The sequence below is a fragment of the Accipiter gentilis genome, chromosome 34, assembly GCF_929443795.1.
Source record: "Accipiter gentilis chromosome 34, bAccGen1.1, whole genome shotgun sequence".
Classification (NCBI taxonomy): Eukaryota; Metazoa; Chordata; class Aves; order Accipitriformes; family Accipitridae; genus Astur; species Astur gentilis.
Genome location: NC_064913.1, coordinates 1119510 through 1140084, shown reverse-complemented (window position 1 = coordinate 1140084; position 20575 = coordinate 1119510). Strand labels below are relative to the sequence as shown.

General features: G+C 43.5%; 1 protein-coding gene across 4 annotated transcripts in view; it reads right to left on the bottom strand.

The window, feature by feature from the left end:
* The window catches only part of HMGA2 (high mobility group AT-hook 2), a 119305-nt gene extending 99475 nt beyond the window's left edge, over positions 1 to 19830 (bottom strand). For 2 of the 4 annotated variants that reach the window (XM_049792372.1, XM_049792374.1), the window contains exons 1-3: positions 19267 to 19830; positions 16471 to 16557; positions 8764 to 8814 (exon numbers count right to left, since the gene is read on the bottom strand). In XM_049792372.1, coding sequence (XP_049648329.1) covers positions 8764 to 8814; positions 16471 to 16557; positions 19267 to 19377 — 249 coding nt within the window. In that variant the 5' untranslated portion in view covers positions 19378 to 19830. Of the gene's footprint in view, positions 1 to 3640; positions 3777 to 6558; positions 6649 to 8763; positions 8815 to 16470; positions 16558 to 19266 lie in introns of those variants that run through there. The other 2 variants (XM_049792375.1, XM_049792373.1) reach the window with 2 other exon arrangements.
* Between the last annotated feature and the right edge of the window lie 745 nt (positions 19831 to 20575).

Below are 20575 nucleotides of genomic sequence, written 5' to 3'. Positions count from 1 at the left end.
AGCTGCCTCCCTGCCTCGCGGTATTGCAAAGAAGGCAATCGTAGCCCACCAGGAACAGCAAGGCTGGTACGCGTTTTCTGTGCCATCAGAATCATTCTGAACAGGGAGCAGTTCTGAACAAAAGACTGCAGAACAAACAGCGCGCTATCAGCATTATCAGCCTCAACCCCAGGATTACATGTCCCTCAACACACAGCCTTCTCGTTCAGTCTGTCATCTTCCCAGGTCTCAGCGTTTCCCTTTTCGGGGCTCCCCAGAAGACTGAAAATACCTGGATTCTCTCAGACCTGAAAAGATCTCTTCCTCCTTCAGCAGCAGCGTCACCACTGCATCTTCAAACCACGGAACTGCGGATCCCAATCTGACTATTTAAACAGTACAGCCTGTGAAGTCACAGTTTTCAAATTTCAGGCAGGTTCTTGTCCCTCTATTTTTATTTTGCTTTTCCTTTGTAGTCTGATGAACATCTCAGGTCTTGGGATAGAAAAACAGGTGCACTTATAAACGCCATTGTAAACGATGCTCCCTCTGTGTCTTAAATTGGTAGCTAGCACAAAGTAAGTTCAAGACAGCAGAGCAAGAATGCATCATACTAACTAAATCACATATAAAATACATTACTGTTGATACAAAAAATATTTTTCCTTGCTCTACGTGCTACAAAACTAGAAGCCACCTCCTGGTGAGGATATTTTGCAGCTATTTACTGAAAGAAGCCCACTTTCTTACTGAAAATCTAGCCTCATACCAAAAATCTAATACTGAACTGCAATTTAAAGTGAGGCTTAGTTGCAGGATTAAGGAAGAGGAAATAACAATACTTGCACTTAGAGCATGTAATGACTTTCATTCAAACACCTGAAAGCACTTTCCAAATATTAATTATCACAGTACTAGCCTCTCCCCAACCCTGCATTCCTCCGGCATCCACATCTCCTGCTTGGGTCAGTAAGGAATGCAGAACAAAGCCAAAAGTATTACTCCTCTTTAATTATTATCATAACAACTCTTAATTGAGAGGAGCAAATTCACCCACATGGGGACTGACTGCCATCTGTAAGATGGCCCTTTTCCATCACCGGCAGAGAGTAAATGGTATTTTCTTGTAAGGCTACTATTGCATTACTGGGGCTCACAGCATAAAGCAGAATTTGGCACGGATACGTTAAATAAGCTGCACAATTAATCAGCCATTACAAGAAAACCTAGAAGTCTTGACTCCAAATCTTCTGTCCTGGATCCCACCTCAACACCTGGGGTTTCACTCCCTCTGCACCACCACCTTTGAAGAGGGCAGGGAATGGAAGTACCGTCTCTGGCTGAGGTGACCTGGCACGGGCCTGTCCCACGGCTGTGGCTCAGGTCGGCTAGTGCTGGGAAGTGGAGCAACCACATCCAAAACCTTCAAAGGAACTAGGCACTTAGGTTTCGTGACTACATTTGTTGTTTACTGTATCAGTATCGGACTTGTATACGTAATTAAGGTACGAAGACGAGAAAATGCCACCAATACACATCAAATGCCTTTCAGGCTTGTACATTTCGGTTTAGTTCAAAACCCTTCTGGTCCCAAATCTCTCCACTCTATCCTGTTTATAGAGAATACATGCATTTTTTTAATATCTTCCTCATACCCCTCATTGCCCACCAGTTAGACACACACTAGAGACACCGAGATACCCAGGCCCGAGTTTACAGAAACGGCTAAAACCCATGTATCGGTTTCAGACACAGAATTGAAAAGCGCCTTTCCCTCCCTCATCCAACCTGTTCGCGAGCGAGCTTTACTGAAGGAGGATGGCCTTGAGCTGAGGCACAGGGCAGGCTGCCAGGAAATCCGAGTTCTATTCCTGGCTCTTCTACAGATTTCCTTGGGCAAGGCAATTAACCTTGTGGAGTGCATTTTCAATGGAGGTGAGGCCCAGCTTCTCTTTCTGCATTCATAACATTTTCAACGGTGAAAATGGAATTGTAGGAGCAAGAACGAGCGCCTGTACTTTCCACTACCCGATAGGTTTTCTCTGCCAGGTAGTTGGATGAACAATTGCTGATAACTAGCAACAAACCTGAGAATTCAAACACTGCAGGTGCAAAAAATGCCTCCTGATGCTGCCACGACCAGCCTCCGTGCTCAGTTTCCTTGTACGTAAAATGGGCAATGAGGCTTACAAAATCAAATACACAGCCAAATGGAAAACTAATTTTTAAAGTTCTTGAACAGCCATTATCTGAGATCATAAAAAAGAAATGGCTCAGAAATTCAATTTACCTTTCAGTACAGGTGTTGTATTTTTTAGTTTCTGCATTTTTTGCCCGTTAAAATTTCTTCTTTGGACCTCAAACAGTATAAAAGATTTGCCTTTAAGAATTCTGAAATGACAACTAAAGTCAAATTATTTTTTAGCTAAACTGGGTATCTTTTAATATTCCTTAAGGGAAGTGGAAGTGAATTAGAGAATGAGTGAAATATCCTCTCGGTAATACAGATTTATTTTAGAAAAGAAACAATTTGGCTAAATTTTCTGTTGTCGTCTACAGGAAGACCTGCAGTTGAAATAAACGGTGCCACCTCTACTTATACCAACAAGAAACAGGACTTGAGATTCCAAGGAAGGACACTATTTGCTCAGACAAGCTTCTAGAGAACTGAAGACACGTACCTCTCTGAACACAGGTGAGAGAGACCACTTTTTTAGTGAATTTTTATGCATGTGATACAAGCATGCAAGATGTTTTTTCCCTTTCCCAGAATGTCGAATAGAAAAAAGGACAAAAAATGTCAAAAAAAAAAAGAGCATTAAATACATTAGTCATAGGAGAAAAGTTCAACAGTCACTGCTTTTGTCAAAATTTTCAGGTGTCGAGAGATGATTTCTTCTACAGATCATCTGAACCGGAAAGTAAATGTACAGGCATAAAGTTTTTAAGGAGTTCAATTCACGTCCTTCATCCACTTCTTAAGTTTAGGAATTCTGAAGAAGAGAGCTCAATAGTCTGGTTTTCGTAATTATAAAAGCCCCTTCAAACTCTTTAGACAACTGAAACAATGACCCCTCCCAGGTAACAGTCTTGCCCACACCGATGTAAAACATGTCCATGAAAGAAGGTATTTTATATTGCCATGTTACAAAATAGTATCAGTGACCTTCACAAAGAAGGTAAGGTAGTTTGGAAGATTAAAATAACAGCCACATGTGCAAATTTTCATGATGTGCTTCAAACGAAACAGGAACACCATAGATACTGCAGTCAAAAGTTGGAAAGACATAAAGTAACTGAAATGACATTATTCTTCCAAGTACGGGAAACCAAATTTTTATCTGTGTAATCTTCTATAATTACATACATAGCAACTTCCTTTTTCATTCTCATCCAATACAAATGATTTAAGTTTTACCTCAATCATGGTTTGCTCAAAAGGGACCATGAAGTAATTCGTTCAAACAAATCTATGTTCTCGTAACAACGGAATCTCTAGCCCAGCTTCAGAACGCGCTGGTAAGCACCACGGCAGCAAAGGGGGGGATCTCTCACACATAGCTTTTGCTATCTACAAGTCCGATGTGAGTCTTTCTTTATTATCTCAGTTGTCCTTCCCAATGGCAAAAGGTTGCCATCTCCAGCCAAGAATCCACCACGCCTGTAACAAAGCCTTTTTTAGGCAGGATGGGCTACGATCTCAGAGCATCCTTCTCTCTCCACTGGCCAGCAAAGAAGCCTGCGTGACTTTAAGCACCTCCTAGACCATGACTTCATATGAGACTAAAATGACTGCACTGCATGAGAAATAAGCACAATTGGTTAAACGGCTTCACATCACAGAGCATGGCACTACCAGACTACCAGAAACTTCTACTTAGATAACGGTTTGCAAAGACTCATTATGGGCAAGAAATAGCCTCAAAATATCAATGGGTCTTCTGAGCCAACAAGGTTCTCGTGATATTTATTCCTTCAACACTCAGAACCTCATTTTCAAAATCTTACAAGTGAATGAGGATTAGGTTCCTTGCCCTGACACAGGCCTTCTGGGAGTGCTAGCATAGAAACATCTCACAAACTCCATGTTAAAGGTTTGATATCTTAGCTATGTCAAAACTGCAGTGGGAAATAATCTGAGGAAAAAGTTACTAGAACAAAAAGCATTTTTGTAATGATTTTTTTTAAACGTGGTTTGGCACCGCTTAAACTAACTTTCAGTATAAAGTAAAATTCTGCCGTCATTAAAAAGGGGAAAACCTGAGCTTCAAAAGTACTATAATGCCTAGCTAATCATGATGGGATCAGATAAAGCTCCTGCTTAAAGGAAATTAAGTTCATTTCTGATTATCTTTTATCTTCTACCAACCTGAAATGTGCTGCCTAGACTATCTAGCAGAAAACAAAATTCTTGAAAGAGAGAGAGGTTTTCTGAACATGTCCCAGTTGTTACCTGGCCATCAGTGACGAGATGGCTACATGGGTGCTTCATGTGCACCCTGCACTTGGAAAGTCACCGATTCTCTTCTGTTGTTACAATCATGCAGCTTCCAGACCTGCATCTTTCCACTCTTTAAAACAGTTTCATGGCACAGCATCAGCCATCTCTCCTCCCTACCGCAGTCCTGCTTAAAGCTGCAAAAAGCTCGGGACTGTTCCTTGATTTTTTGAGCAACTCTGCCATGCCATGCAGTGAATCTGTGGTTCAGGTTAGACAATGTGGAGGTGAAATCAGACAATGCCAAAAGTCTATCTAAAGACATAACGAAAACAATGGAAATAAAACACAAATACGCTTTTAAGCATCAACTTCAGAATTGGGTTTCAGGTTTCTCCATTAAACTGATGCCTGAGAGCACCAGAAGTCTATGAAATTTCCGCGGGTTTTCAATGCAGTTCTTTGGAACAAACAGCATAATTGATTATTCAGTCTCCTACTCTACTCCTAACCCTTCAGACCCCTCCTTTCAGTCAAATTCTAGACATACACAAAAAAATAAAATAAAAAACCAAACCAAAACAAAATAAAATGGCTTTGACTATGAGCTCTTTACACAGGGTTATGTGAAGCCATTGGCAAAACCGTTGCTGATTCCACAAGCAGCAGCATGAGGGCTCAGTGGTGAAAACCTGGCACTGACGAACTCAATGACAAACCTTCCACTGACTTCTGGGAATGTGAATCTCCATAGCTATGAATTTGACTTTATGCCTATGCTACATAAAATAATTCTGCTAATAAAAACCAGGCTGCTTCATCTGCCTTTTCCAAACATCAAAGGCTATGTCTACAACACACAGACAATGGGGACCAGCAGGAAAAAAAAAAAAGGCTGGTGCTGAGGACCTAAGGTCCACACCACGCACCTTTCAGGAGGCTTTTACTTTGTCCTAGCCTAGTCCTATGGGGTGAATGCCTACTGGATTCAATTCAGTTTCCCTCAAAAGGAATCCAGCCCACGAGCTCAGGGACTGCTCCATAGTGCATACTGTGAGTGGGGACAATTAGGAGATTCATTTCCAAAGCACACTCCTCATTTCACCTAACACACTAAGGCAGCTGCATCCAAAGAGCTTAGAAAATGTTCCTGCATTAAAGCCTCTAAAATTAAGGAGTACCAAGGTCATGAAAAGCTTTACCTCCCTCCCAGTTAATAGGACTCACAGCCTTCAATGCGCTTCACGCACGTGCAGTGACCTACAGTGAAGACGAGTTTTACAGCAGCAGGCACTGTGTTTCTGATTCCAAATATGTTTATTTACCACCTGCATGACCCTTGTTATCATCAGGAGTTTTATTCAATTAGCTCCCTGCATTTGGAAAGCTTTTCTAAGTAGCCAAATATTTTATTTTCAGAAGAATTTGTCAATCTTTACTGTCTCTTCTGCTGACAAAGATCTTCTTTTCCTTCACAACTTTGCAAAGTACACGTTCTTGCATTAAAAAGATCATTGGATGTCTCACGCGCTTGTGATAAACTGGGCTACTTGCCCTCCTCACTTGGGGTCTCCCTCCCCCTTCCCAGTTTTATACTAGTCAAAAAGATTTATTTCTCCTCTAAAAAATAATATATATAAATATATACATTGCGAATCACAAACATTAAATACTTAATTTGAACCGGCAGAAAGACCAGCTACCGGAATTCTACAGTGGTCTGTTAGCTCATATGTCTCTGCGCCTGCATATTGAAGGAAACAGCAGAAATAATACTTTACAATTTGATGAACAACATATGACACAGAACCTCTAGACCCGAAAAAAGGGTTACAAACTTAGGAAAATACCTGCCAAAGAGAATTCTGCCCTCTCCACAAAAAAAGAACCCTACACACTCCTTACTTTCACTGATACAGAACCATCATAATTAAGGATTAATATATAAATAAATTGGATTAAAGAAGAAAATAATCACTAGGGACTTAATGGAAGTTTGGGTGATAAAAGGGGATGTTTTCTGAGTACGTGTTGGATGTCAAAATGGAAAGGATGATACTGTGCTATCTGCTTTTGGGCAGAATCCTCCCTTGATTTCAAATACTACCTTTGCTTATAGTTGGCACCATAATGGCTTGTAATCATTTAACCACATTTCTTTCTGGAGCAAAATATAACATCACTCTCCATTTCATCGTGCACAAAGGAGGAACCCATGAGCCTAATTTAAACTGGAAAGAGAGAAGAAAGAGAGGGGGGAAAAAGGCACATGTAATTCTAACAGTCTATAGAATTATCTCAAAGCAAGCTGGAAATAGGAGCGTTATCTCTGAAAATCACAAGAAGCAATCATGTTGTTGGAATAAGCAAATAAAAAGACTGTGCTTTCAAGAGGCACAACAGCGAAGTAATACTGAGTTTGAAAACACGCCTTATTTCAAAAAAATGAGTTCAGCTGTTGCATCAGTCTCACAATCAAGTAATGCAGATGCCTACTAGCTAACCAATAATACCCATTTCTGTAAATCAGATTCTTCACCGGACAAACAGCCCATACTAAACTTAATGCTCCACTGATGCTGCCCGTTCTTTCTTCCCCATAAAGATACAAAACATTCTAGCCTAAAAGATGCCACAAGCATTAGATTTAGCCCTTTTCACCAAAAACTCACCTTAATTTCTGACTATGAGTGCTTGGGAGAGAAACTCTTTTACCGTTTCAGACTGCTGCATTTCCCCTTTTTGCAGAGCTCTTCCACCACCCCCATCCATCACACATTCCCAGTGCAGTGACCCTCATAAACCAGCTATTTCTGCTGCTTCCCCTGGGATTGCACCCAAGGTGAGGATCAGGCAAGTAACACTCGGCATCCACACGTGCAAGCTCCGAGGTGGACGGGAGGGAGCAGACAGTAACCGCTCCATGTTTTACTGCTCTTGGCGTTTGCTTTCTGCAAGCTGCCTTTGTGAAGATCCCCACCACGGGTAGGTTTGAATACACCACCTTGTTGCCTAATGCCAAAGAGCTGTTTCTTGTACCCAAAATCTGCCCGACTTAAAAAGTAGAGGTGTAAGCCATACATGTGGTGCGTAACAGTCCGTTTTCTCCACAGCAATATTCTGGGGTACTTCATCACTGGACAACGCTACAGAACTATTTCTTAAAGCGACTGGTAAAGCCATCTCTCCTGTGTTTAGCTGCTGATACTCTAGAGAACCTCAGCTTGCAGTTTTAAGTACTTTCTGATGCTGTTGGAGCTTTTGCAAGCATGTACTTTTACAGCTGTATTAACATCTATGCAGAAGAACTGAACAAAAGGAGGGAAGAACGACAGGACGCAGAAAGGAAAGAGAAGGCAGACTCAAATAAGGGAGCAAAACTGAGATGGGGAGGGACGGATTCGAAAAAGTAGTTTAAAGAAAAATGTTGACCAGAAAAAGGGAAAGGGAACTGGAAAAGGGAAATCAGAAATGTTAACGTGGGATGGAGCACACGGCCACACCTTCGTATCTTCTAATATCCCATCGTGTTTTCCAACTGACGTCCCCATCACTTTTCTTTTAAAAGCGTACGCATAAGTGAAAGACATGCAGAGGAGAGGTGCACCAGGCAGACTCATCAGCTGTAAACATCAGTGAGAACACAGAATTTCAAGTATCTGAGACTGAAATCTTTCCACGGCCCAAGAATCAAACCACATGTGTCCGATAGCCACGTCTACAGACTAAATGGCCAGGGAAAGAGGGAACTTAATGAAACATATTACCAGTCGTTACAATTATATGAGGCATGAATGGCCCAGAACGGAAAAAACTTAATTCTAAATGCAAATATCCTGCTGTTCGTTTTTGTTCTTTCTCACTGGACTTAAGGAAAATATGCTGTGTTTCCAGGCAATGTAGGACAAAGTTTCGGTTTTTAAACTTTTATCTTGTGCACACTACGTCTGAATGTTATCACCTCTCTTAATCACCTTCTGATGTCTGATAGTGCCCCTTTAACCTTTGTTACTCAATTACTGAACAAGTTATCTCATTGTTACTCTCTTTTGAAGGAAGAGTTGTGCCTCTTTTCATGCTGATAAGAGACACATAAATATTCACTCCCAGCAAACATTTAATAGTAAAGTATCCTGAGCAAACTACCAGAGTCTAAAGGTAGGAAGCTGTGCTTAACTCCTCTGCTATCTTAACCCTTTAGTCAATCCACCAGAACAAACAGACACAGAAGATGGATGTTCTTTTTCACAAATGAAGCAGAAATAATTCTTCCCTTAAAGAATGGACTTTATAACATGCTTTATAACACAGCAAATAAATCAAACAACTGGAAGTGAAATACCTACCCATTTTCTGGGCCGGCCTCTGGGTCGCTTTTCGCCAGTGGCTTCTGCTTTCTGTAAAGGGAAAAGAAACGCAACGTATTTTATACCTCAGCATTGCTCAGCTGCCTCAGTAACTAGGATCTCCCTTACCGTAAGATCACCCATCACTGTACCTCTTGGGTGGCACCGACGCCCCCTCCCGCTCTACGGCGTTTTCGGCGGAGCGTGATTACGTTGCTTTTTCTGACGTTTCCTAGCCACTCTGGCCCGGGGATGCCTCACCCGCGCCTAAGGGTGCCCCCAGCCCTGGTATCCCCCCTGTGCCCACGGGCACAGAGGAGCGTGCCCCAGCAAAGCCAGCAGCCCAGCGCCCGCAGTACGGCCAGGGGACCCCGGCCCCCGCCAGCCACCGGGCAGTTTGGGAACCCCAAAAACCCCAACACCATCAAACCTGGTCTTTCACAGGCTGTCAGAAACTACCTGAAGATACTAAATGAAAAATACAGCCTGCTTCAAGCCTGAACAAAGCGGTTTATTGCAGCCAAATTCCTTCTTTTAGCCTCACGATGTTCATGCGTGAAATGGATTTGGACAGACTATCACCACGAACGCGTGCGTGCGTTCATACTGGGACAAAACTCCTCTACTTCACATGAAGTTTTCCAGGTAAGAGCACATCCTTAAGCTGTAAGCAAACCTTTGGCTGGTCCAAAACACACCTTCCCTTTTCGGGGTTAAGGCAACACCATGGAAGGTGCCCTAGAAGTGACAGCTACATTTATGTAAGCCCGGCAGTCGGTCCTGGAGCTCTGCGTAAAGGAAATACAGGTTCTCTTGCAGACTCTTCCATTAATTCACTGCGTGACACTGTAAATACTACTACTCACGCACTACACTAAAATACTTACAGGCTTTAAAATGAAAATTGCAGGTTATTTTCTCTAGGTAGGCTCTGCCCATCCGTACACCTCATCAAGTGAGTAATCCTGTCCCACTGAGGGTGATGAGGATTTTGCCACCAGCTCTAGTGAGGGCAGGACTCGCCACATACAAACTCCCTGAGAATGAAGACTTTTAGTACACACTCTGTAGACGTGATTCCACATTTCCATGAATTGCTTTTTTTCTAGTTAACTCTATGTGTATTTGATTTGCCCTTAGAAATCAACTGTGTCATTAAATAAATCACTTGCTGGTCAATCTCTGTAACATATACTGTAACCTAATGCTCCGTAAAGCGGATCCCTCTAAAAGAGAACTTGAGCTGAGGAAGTAGTGGAGGAATCTCTGAAGAAAAAAAAAATGCCCTGTGAGTTAAATGCAATTACTTTGAAATAAATATCTCACCAAGAAGAAAACTGTGAAAAATAAAATTTACACTCCTAAAGGGCAAAATTATCACTCAGACTTGTTAAAAGAGGAAACTTGCTCTTTAATCGTTTATACCAGCATTACATGTAAGGTGAAACCCTCTTATGAGAATACTTGTTAAAGTGCATTTACTACACACTGTAGCTGTCTATTTCAGAGTTTTGTTTCCTTTTAAAGTGTTCATTTCTTTATACCTTAAAACCTGAAGGATGCAAACCAAGATGTAGTTTAGTTTTGACGAGCTGTAGCCCTCTGCATTTGTGTTTATTTCACAGAACACTGGCCACAACTCTTAAAAGAAAATATTGCTTAAAATTGTTCATAACAGATCAACACCTGACATCTTATGAGAGCACAAACGCCATCTATTTTCTTCTGGATTTTACCACATCTGAAGGAAAGGCCTTCTTCCAAAACTCAATGGAAAAAAAAAAATTACCTTTTGGGGAATGAAAACTACTTTGGTCTCGCAATTAAAGTTCCTACAACCTGACACAAATGGTAAGTTTATCAGCAGCACATAATCTAGTTTGATGGGAAAGAGAACATGAGAGATTTCTTTGAATAACTCATCTTTGCTTCGTGCCATAAACGGTCACGCAGCGTGGCCGCGTGCCACGACCAGTGCGATGCTTTCCCCCGAGGAAGGTCCATGTCAGCAGTGGCCAGTGCTCCTGCTGGCTAGTGCGGGTATCAGTTTGTCAAATGCTCGGGGACCCTTCGGATTGAAAGGCACTATATTCCTGCTGTATACGATTTCCACCTCATGTTAGAAGAATAACATCTCCATAGTTCTTATCAAAACCAAACCTTCCCCAGAGGTGAGCTGAGCAAACAGCGGGGCATGCCAGAGACGGTGTTTCGGTACAGAGCGATTCTGTAAGTAAATAGGAAGGCTTCCACAGACTAAACTGCAGAAAATGAACGACAAGAACCTCCAAAGTAGACCTTTTCATCTCCATTCCAAGGGAAGAGAAAGACAAAAGGCTTCTGGAACACCCGAAAGGAGCAGTGACAGGCCAGCGGTGACGATAAAGACATGAAGTTTAGGAAAATATTCCCCCCTCTTCCCCTCAGTTTTTTTTTTACTTTGCATTTTGCAAACACAGCCTGTATTTTCTCCAACAGCACAAGACTGTCTTTTAATTTAAGCGCTTGAAGAAAGGTTTTATTACATATCAGACAAATAATTCAATGTTTCTCCATATAATTTTCAAGTAATTAATAAGAAAAGGAACACGTAAGTGCCTTAGCATTGCCTTTCCTCTGAAACTGGTATTTGCATAATCAGAAACATGCCAGTCTGTCGGCTCTTTGCTTTAATTGAAGTGTTGCCTCTGAAGCTCGGAACAAATCCAGAGAGCCCCAAGCCACCCAGAGGGAAGACGGATTCTCATCGGGGCAGCGAGACGCGCGTGTTCCAGGCACCCGAGGCGCAGCGGTTGGTACCTGCTCGGTCAGGAAGGAAGCTGCTGCCGTCACCCTCTAAAGCGCTTTTTGAAACCGAGATGTGTTTGGCCAGGGTCTTCTTACCATTTGGTGCTACGCTACAAGGCGTGATCTTGCTCTACACAGCTAAGACCCGAGATCACCAAACTTGAAGGCGGGCCAGGTATGTTATCAAACACAAGTTTATGGTATTTCACGAAAAACTATGAAATTTCTCATAACCAATAATACGAACACATCATTTTTGCCATGTCCCATTTTAGGAACAGAACTAGATTTACTCGCTTTTAAGTGCGTGGGGTTTCTTCTGTCTCAGGTGAGAAAGATGGGCATTCCAGTCATTGCTGCCTGGAAGGGAGCGAAGAGTCCCCAGGCAGATTTGCAATTCCCCTAAACCCTCCTCCATCCAAACCTGCTTCCAAAGAACTGCTGTCAGCAGCCCAGGGACTGACTGCCCACCAGCTCTGCCTCCTGCTTGCATAAATGTGCCGTGCCCAGACAGAAACCCAGGCTGTACTACTGAAAGCAATTAACAAGACAAGACAAGTATAAATAATTGAACGGCTGTAAAGCGCTCTTTGGGCATCTATCTATTGTCAAGGAAGATCTCAAATGCAACAGAATCCAAATTTGGAGAACTCTATCCACTTTGCAAAATGATCTGCTGGAGACCTCAGCTAAAACGTGTCAGAGCTGTAAATCAGGTGAAATAACCAAGAGTTCTGGGGAGGAAGATCACTGTTGTCAAAAGACCTTGCCCAGGAGCGCGTCCCTCTCCTAAAAAAAAGTTATTTTCTTAAAAAAACCCAACCCTCTTAAAAGAAACTTAGGCATTGGCTAGATACAAAAATATCACACTTCCCATGTCCTGTTTTACCCATTTTAATTCTAAACAGGCGTCAGTCTTCTCCTGCTTCTCCCATCTTGCTCAAAACGCCTGATTTTGAGGTCTCTTATTTTTTAGGTACAACAACCATGCTACAATCACTTGATAAATCTGATCTTGTTTTCCCTTTAAGCCTGTAATGACTGGTGTTGGTGAGAATGAATGAAGCATGGAGAAGCCAAATAGATTTTCATGAACCAATTTAGGGCAGAGTCCTGGTCACATGCGCCTTTTTTTTTTTTTTTTTTTTTTTTACCTTTGGACTGCTTAACTCAGGGACATGCCTTTCTACATACCAAACTCTGGCCATGTAATGTAGAGACAGTAGTAAGAGCAGTCACACACAGTACCACAAGTTCTGGTTTTCAGAGGATAATATTTCAAGATCTGGAGGTATTTGCAGTGAATTTCACTGCATCATAACTACCAGAAAACTCAAAATACTTAAACTGAAGGTGCATTTTACTACAGAGCCTTTACTTTTGGGTATTCCTGGGATATCCCTTGACATTTTCTTTCGAGACGAACACATAGTAGCTACTATTCCTTCTTTTTTTAACCTCACAATTGTGTTTCCTCCTTCCAAACAGGAGAGTATTTATGCCTATACAGTATTTTTGTCAAGCCCAACTACAGGAGCTAAACAAAGAAAAGCCCTCGAATGCTTAAGGGAAATGCGACGGGCTGGTAACACAGCTCAGCCTAACAAATAAAACTCAACCACAGAACACCCGGGAAACTAAAAAGGAACATCCCTACAAGGGTCTTCCCACAAAACTAGTTGTTCTTTAGGAAAAAAAAAAAAATCTTCACTTTTTTGCTAATTTTTTACAAATATTTTAAATGAATAACAGAATGACTTGTTTAAAGACACAGACTTCAATAACAGCCTAATTGTGGGGATTCAAGTACAAGATGATTAAGAGTCTTTTTGCATCTATCTCTTCTCATCTGCTAACACGTTGTGTTCCTTCTGTTCCTGCAAATTAAACAATCGAGAAATGGTTTGGTTTTCTATAAAATGCAGTTTACCTTTTGTGTCCAGTTTATAACAAGTTAGGCATGTGTGATATGCAAGGTTTTTAAAAAAATGCATATTACCTAAAATTAAAGTAATTGCCACATTATTAGCTGTCCAATTGGTCTTGCAACATTCTGTATGCATTGTCAAGTTTCACATTGCTAATTTCCTAACAAGCACAGTTTGTTTTCAGATGCCCCAAGGCCAGTTTACTAAGACCAAACACAAGCTCTGAAAGCTAAAAAAAAAAAAAAAAAAACAAAAAAAACCCCAACACAACAACAAAACAAAAAAATCCCATGCACGAAGAAATTTTAAATACACAACAACCATGATTCCAGGGTAAACTGTCCCTCAACTGATTTAGGGGTATTTCCTTTTTGAAGTATAAGAAAACAAAGTCCCAGTTCTGGAGTATTTTTAACTCGCTGCCAGTTTGTGCAATACATTTTTAATTGTGATGTGTAATGGTTTGCAAGAGAACACCCAATCAATTAATCATGAGTGCCTTCTCACGGCTGCCCGGTGGGTTCTCCTGGCCAGCGTTTATCTTACATGTTGTGAACACTCTCATACATTTCAGTGAGGTCCCTTTGGAACACACAGGCCACACACTAGTCTTTAGAAATTCCAGCAATTTCCAGTAGTGTGGTATAGTACACTGGCTCACATGTAGCGGGGCTTAGGCTGAGTTAGCCAGCTCTCTTTCTGAGACTTGAGACAGGCTCTAGAAAACCTTAAATAAATACATGTATGCATATGTATGCGTAAACATGTTTACCGCAAAATCAAACATATAGGTCGCTCTTTTAAGAGGCGATACCCTCACCACCAAATGAAGCTTTCTTACCGTGCCAAAACCTTTCCATTCGTATTACTGTTAGGAAAACTATCAGAATTAATATTACATAAAAAGATACTTTGAGATGCCTGGTGAGAAGCTGAACCATTTTAGACAGGGTTAATTATCAATTTGGAAAAAGAGCTAAAATATTTATTCGAAATGTGATCTCAGTGACTTTCTTCTACTAAGGCTTTATAGGTGTTTTACGTTTTAGAGGATATATCAAATATTTATATACTTCATCTACAAGCCTAGAAACAAATAAGACTTATAATTACATACCCCTCAACATTTTTTTTAATGATAAAAAAGACTTGTGGTCTTGGGTCAATTTTTCACATTATCAACACCCAAAAGGGTTTGCTTTAATTAGAGCAGTAACTTGGGGCATTCTGAAAATCAAAATGTTACAATGAAATTCCTCAGTTCGTAAATTAGATTTTAAAAAAAAAACAACCGCAAGTACCAGAATCATCTGGAAAGCTCTTGATGTGATATACCTACATATATATGAATGTTTTGAAGTTATTTGCCATTTATACTGATTTCCAAATCACTCGTATAAATGAAATAATGTTAATATTTCTTTTAGAAATATCTTTTTAAAACACATTTCTACACATTACTTAAAATTTAATCTTATTACAAATATTTCTCCTAGGAAAGCCAACACTCCTAAGAGTAATATTTAAAATACTAAAGCTCACATTTGGATTTGCTAGACTAATAAAAAACTGCTCTCTCTCTTTTGAAGAGTGAAATTTAAACTATTTTAAAGTGAATCTGAGGAACATTTTTACTATATAAAGAAAAAAAATCAACATTTTAAGCTGACTAGGTTGCAGAGTAGCTTTGATATATTTTAAATACTTAACCTGTAAAGCATTTTTTACTAACTCATGACCTTCTTGACAGAATATACTGCTTTTTTCCAGCTCAGAATGTAAAAAACAATTTTAAATTTAAAGGGAGCTGTAAAACGTCCCTCAAACAAATGTTGAGAACACTTACAACAAAACAGACATGAAACCATAGTCACCCCCTAATAATTTAATATTTATCAGTAGTTGCTATAGTAATTCATAACACTGAAAACTATCAAACTTAATATGGTCAGTACCATAGGCATATTGAAAAATGAACCATAATTAGATGAGGCCACAAATACCTTCCACACACATTTTGTCACAGATCTACTTAAAAGCCACTGATACACTTAAGCACTACAGCTCACTACCAGATTTTGTAAGCTTTTGTTTCCAATTTAGTACCTGTAAATTAGTGCTAACTGCTGTGTAACCATCAACATAAACAAAACTCCCGTGTTCGTTTTCAAGCCTATACACAACTATTTGCCTTCACTAAAAGAATTCCTACGGAAAGGTATTCTTTGCCTCCATAGCACAGTTTTCTAACGCTGAGCTTTCCCCAATGCAAGTAAAATCAAGTCACATTTTCACGTTGTATTTGTGATGTAAAGTCCATGCATTAAATGCAGTGACTTCAGGGAGCTTCTCCTACAGCTAAATGCATGCAGAACCACCAGAACAAAAGTTTGCTCCCATCACCAAGCAGAAGCAGTGGTTCAGAAGACTAATAGCACTTCAAGTAAAAGTCTCTTTGAAACAAGATATAGTAGGCTTTTACTGTAACTCATAGTTTACTTTCCCATCACATTTTAAAGCTGTAAATTTCAATATATGCACTCATTTCCATCAACACATAATTGGATTTACTTCTAATTAACCTATGTTTGACAAAACACTTAGCTTTAATATACAGATTGGGTCTGTAGTAGTAATGACTGTAAGTGGGCAAGAAATTAATCTTCCTCCTTCAAAAATCTTAATCGAGAAAATAATATCCTTAATATTGATTCCCTTACTAGATACAGGAGGTCTCAGTAAATAGATCAAACAAACACATTACGTTATTTCACTGATCTGTACACTATTCAAAAAGCAAGCTGCCCTTATAGGTTCTGTACCTAGGGTTTTCGTGCAGCATGTTAGTTCTAATCTTAAAAAGGCAAAATACATGCTTTATGTAGCTTCCATTATTAAAAGGGTTCCAAGCCCCCACTTCACAGCCTAAATGACTGGATTTTACCAGTCGATGAAGAAACAGCATTAGGAACTCTCTCTAATAATCTCTCACCTTCTGAGCTGCTTTAGAGGGACTCTTGTTTTTGCTTCCTTTGGGTCTTCCTCTTGGTCTTTTAGGAGATGGTTCACCAGTTGGTTCCTAAATACAGGAAAACACGCTATTGTGGCAAGAGGCTACAACTAACCCAGATCTGAAGGATAAACTATAACTGAGAAGTTACTTAAAACATCATGAATTAACAGTATAAATAAATAACACAGTATTTTAAATGCAACATGAAAAATTAAACAACTCGAGGTAAAGGAAAAAACATATTTTGCACAGTAAGAGTTTAACTTCCCTTGTAATTGCATAAAAAACTTGGAAAAGTTTGCATGGTCTACCACGTAAGCTATAGCAGAAAACACATTCTTAAAAGAAGATGGCTCTGATTTCCCTCATGTAAGAATGATTATTCAAAAAATAATACAGTTACCCATTTAATTTCAATTGCATTTCATGATAGCAAGATACAATTTTCACATGCAGTTTCTAGCACAAACTTGGGGGGAAAAAAAGAGTTAACTACTCGAAAACTGTAAAGTAAGCTTAGACTACTTTCTCTCTCAAGGGCACAAATATTTGGGAGGGATTTCTTTCTGTTGTTCTGCAGTCGGCATTATATTCACACCTATTCTCCACACAACTGATTTGTATTAAAGTGCAAACGTGAAAGTTTCTTCAAATCGAGCACTGGCAAGGCAAAAATCCTCGACGAAAGAAAATACCCGGAACAAAAACCCAACTCGAAAACGACTCGACACTAACACTGATTCTTTCGGCTATTTTCTTAACTAGCTCCTCTGCCTGACAGTAAATAACCAGCCCTTCAAAATGGGTACGAATTACTAAGAGTTCGGATTCCAAATATTTATTCAGTGAATCATAAATACTATAAAACTCCTCTAGTCCTAAATGTTATACATTTCATTCGGATTACAGGATGTGGTAAAACTAATTAAACGCAGTTTGTTAACTAAACCAGCCCCGAAGCCCGCAGCTCTGGCACTCCCGGAGGGTGACGGGGTCCCGCCGAGGGTCCCCCCGCCCGCCCCGGCTCCCCGCGCCGCTTCCCCGGGCTGCGCAGCGGGGCTCCGCGCCGCCCGGGAGACGCACTTTTCTTTCTCTTCCATACGTTCAAAGGCTACGGGAAGGGGGGAGGAAAGGGAAAAAAAAAAAAAAAAAAAAAAAAAAAAGGGCAGAAGGAAGGCCCGGTGCCGGCTGCTGGGGCTGGGCGAGGGCAGCACGGGGGGCGATGCGGGCCGGGGGGCAGAAGCAGCGGCCGGAGGGCAGAGCGGCAGAGGCAGCGGCTGGCCGTGATGGCTTTCCAAAAAGGCCTTTCGGGGCAGTTTGCAGGAGCACATCGCGGGGGGGGACGGGGGGACGGGGACGAAGCAGCCGGGTTTCCCCCGGCTCCGGGCTCTGCTGCTCAGCTCCCTCGGCGGTTTCGGAGCCCCTCGCCGGCTCCGGTGGCAGCGGGCTGATGCTAAATGAATGGGAGTCAAACCTTTTTTTTTTTTTTTTTTTTTTTTTTTTTTTTTTTTAAAGCCCGCGGAAGCCGCTGCCTTTAAAACGAGCTCCGCAGGCAGCCCGACTTCCCAGCCGTGACTTCCGAGGGAGGCAGGGAACGGGCTGCGAACAACCCCGCGCTGCCCCCGCCGAGCTGCCGGCTTCAGCGGCGGCGGCCGCGGGCGGGATCCCCCCTCGGTGGCGCCGCCGGGGGGGGGGGGGGGGGATGCCTGCAAAAAGGGGGGCGGGGGGCCTGCAAAGCGCGGGGGTCTCCTGGGCAGCCTGGCCCTGGGGCTGAGCGCAGCTCGGCATTTCCAGGCGATGCGACAATGGCACTTCGGGAGAGGAAGGGAAAAAAAAAGGGGGGGGGGGTGTTTGGAAATAATGCACGGATCGAGCAACCTTAGCGCGGGTTCGGGTCTTGCCAGTGAAAAATAGGAGCCCGGCGCGTCCCTTTCGGGGCCCGGGAGGAGGCTGCGGGTGCGGGGGGGAGGAAGGCGGGCTCCGCTCCCCGCGCCGAGACCCGGGAACAGCCCCCCCACACACACCCACCCCCCCCCCCCTCGCCTCGACCTGCCTGGGAAAGCGCCGGAGCGAAGGGAAAAGGTGTTGCAAATGCACGGCGAGCCCCCTCCGGCTGCCTCCCCCACCTCCCTCGGCAACGGGGGCACCTCTCTGCGTACGACGAGGGGGGTGAGGGGGGGAGGTGGGGCGGGGGGGGGGGGGGAGAGAAAAGCGAAAAAACCTTTGCGACTTTCTCGACACCCTCCTCTCCCCCAAGCCCAGGATCTAGGGGCAGTCAGGGGCTGGGCTGGTCAAGCTCGGAGGCGGCAGCAGCCCCCGGTGGGACCCGCCACACGCCCAGATTGAGACATTGCGAGGGCTGAGCGAGGAGGGAGACAGCAGCCCCGTTCCCCCGCTCCTGGCTTTCGCAATTTCAAAATCAGCTCGAAATGACCCAGCGAGCGCTGGTTGGTCGGAGCCGCGCTGCTCCATGTTCCCCATTTACATTGAAAAGCCCCGGCTCGCTCCCTGCACAATAGTGAAAGTCCCCGGGCGGCAGGCAGCACCCAGCCGCCCCCGCCGCTCCCGGGCGAGGGGTCCCCCCGGTCCCCCGTCCCCGTCCCCCCCCCCCCGGAGCCCCTCGCTTCAGCCTCTGCAACCACCTCGCCGGGAAGCAGCGCCCAACAAAGCCCCCCGCCCCGGCTCCGGGACTCCCTTCGCTTGCAGCATAATACGTACATGTACATGCCTACACCGCTATAGATCTGCGGCTCTACGTATCTATACGATACTGACTTGTGGTTGCTTCCTGGGTCTGCCTCGTCCTCTCTTCTGAGGCTCTGCGGTTGCAGGTTGCTCCTGGGCAGCAGTGGAAGGCTGACCGGGTCCCTCACCTTGTGCACTCATCGTGACTTCTGCTGCTCAGCCTTACACCAGTCTCTCCAAAGCACCTTGGAAGGGGGGGGAAGCAAAACGAGCTCTCGCTGCTTTTGCTGCTCGCTGCCACCACCACACCGGACGTCCTGGTGCTGCCAAAAAGGAGAAGAGAAGGGGAGGAGGAGGAGGAGGAGGTGATGGTGGTAGTGGTGCTGGTGGTGGTGGAAGAGGAGGGGGAATGAATCTCTCTTACAATTTAGGAATGGTTAGTAACGTGAAGCAATTCAAAAGCAGGGAGGAAGAAAAAAAAAAAAAAAAAGAAGAAGAAAAGGCAGAGTCAATTGCGACCCTGGAAATGCAAGGAGAGAGGGAAATACTCCGAGGGTAGTCGGAGCAAACCAAGAAGGGGGAAAAAAAATCCTACAAATTGAAAGCAAGTGGTGGCTATCGCGCTTAGATCGGATCAGGACAAATTAAGATAAGACACACTGAAAATGGACTGAGAACACTGCACGATCTTGCCAGAAGCATGCACCCTGGGAAGACGGCGATTTCGGCAGCAGCGGGAGCAGCGGGCAAAAAGAGCGATCATTTAAAAAATAATAATAATAATAATAATAATAATAATATAAAACGATTCGGGAGATTGGGAAGAGAAGAAAAAAGGGGGGGGGGGGCGGTCCTGGGTTCGTGTCTGCGATGCGAGCTGCCGGGACTGGAAATACTATTATGCGAGTCCTGCCCACGGACTAAACTAGGATGAGGGTTTTTAAAAAAAAAAAAAAAAAAAAAAAAAAAAAAAGGGGAAAAGAAAAGAAAAACCACCTTTACCCGTGGGTGGAAAAACCGGGAGGGGGCTGTGCAAAAAAAAAAAGGGGGGGGGGGGGGGGGAAGGGGAGGAGGAGGCAGAGCGAAAAACCGAAAAACCCAGCGGCCGGGGGCTGGCGGCCGGCCAGATAAAACACGAGCGGCCCGGCAGCCGGGGCAGCGGCGGCAGAGCACACACCGCCGCCGCCGCCTCACGTGTCCCGCACCGGCCGGGCCCCGCCGCCGCGGCAGGTTTAAAGGGCCAGGCCGGGGTCCCGGCGCCCCGGCCCGCGTCCCACCGGCTGCTCCCCCACACACACACACACACGCAGTCTCTCCCCGCCGGAGCGGGGCTGCGCGGGCGCGGTGCCGCCGCTGCACGTGGGCGCCCCGCCGCCGCCGCCGCCGCCGAGCGGAACAA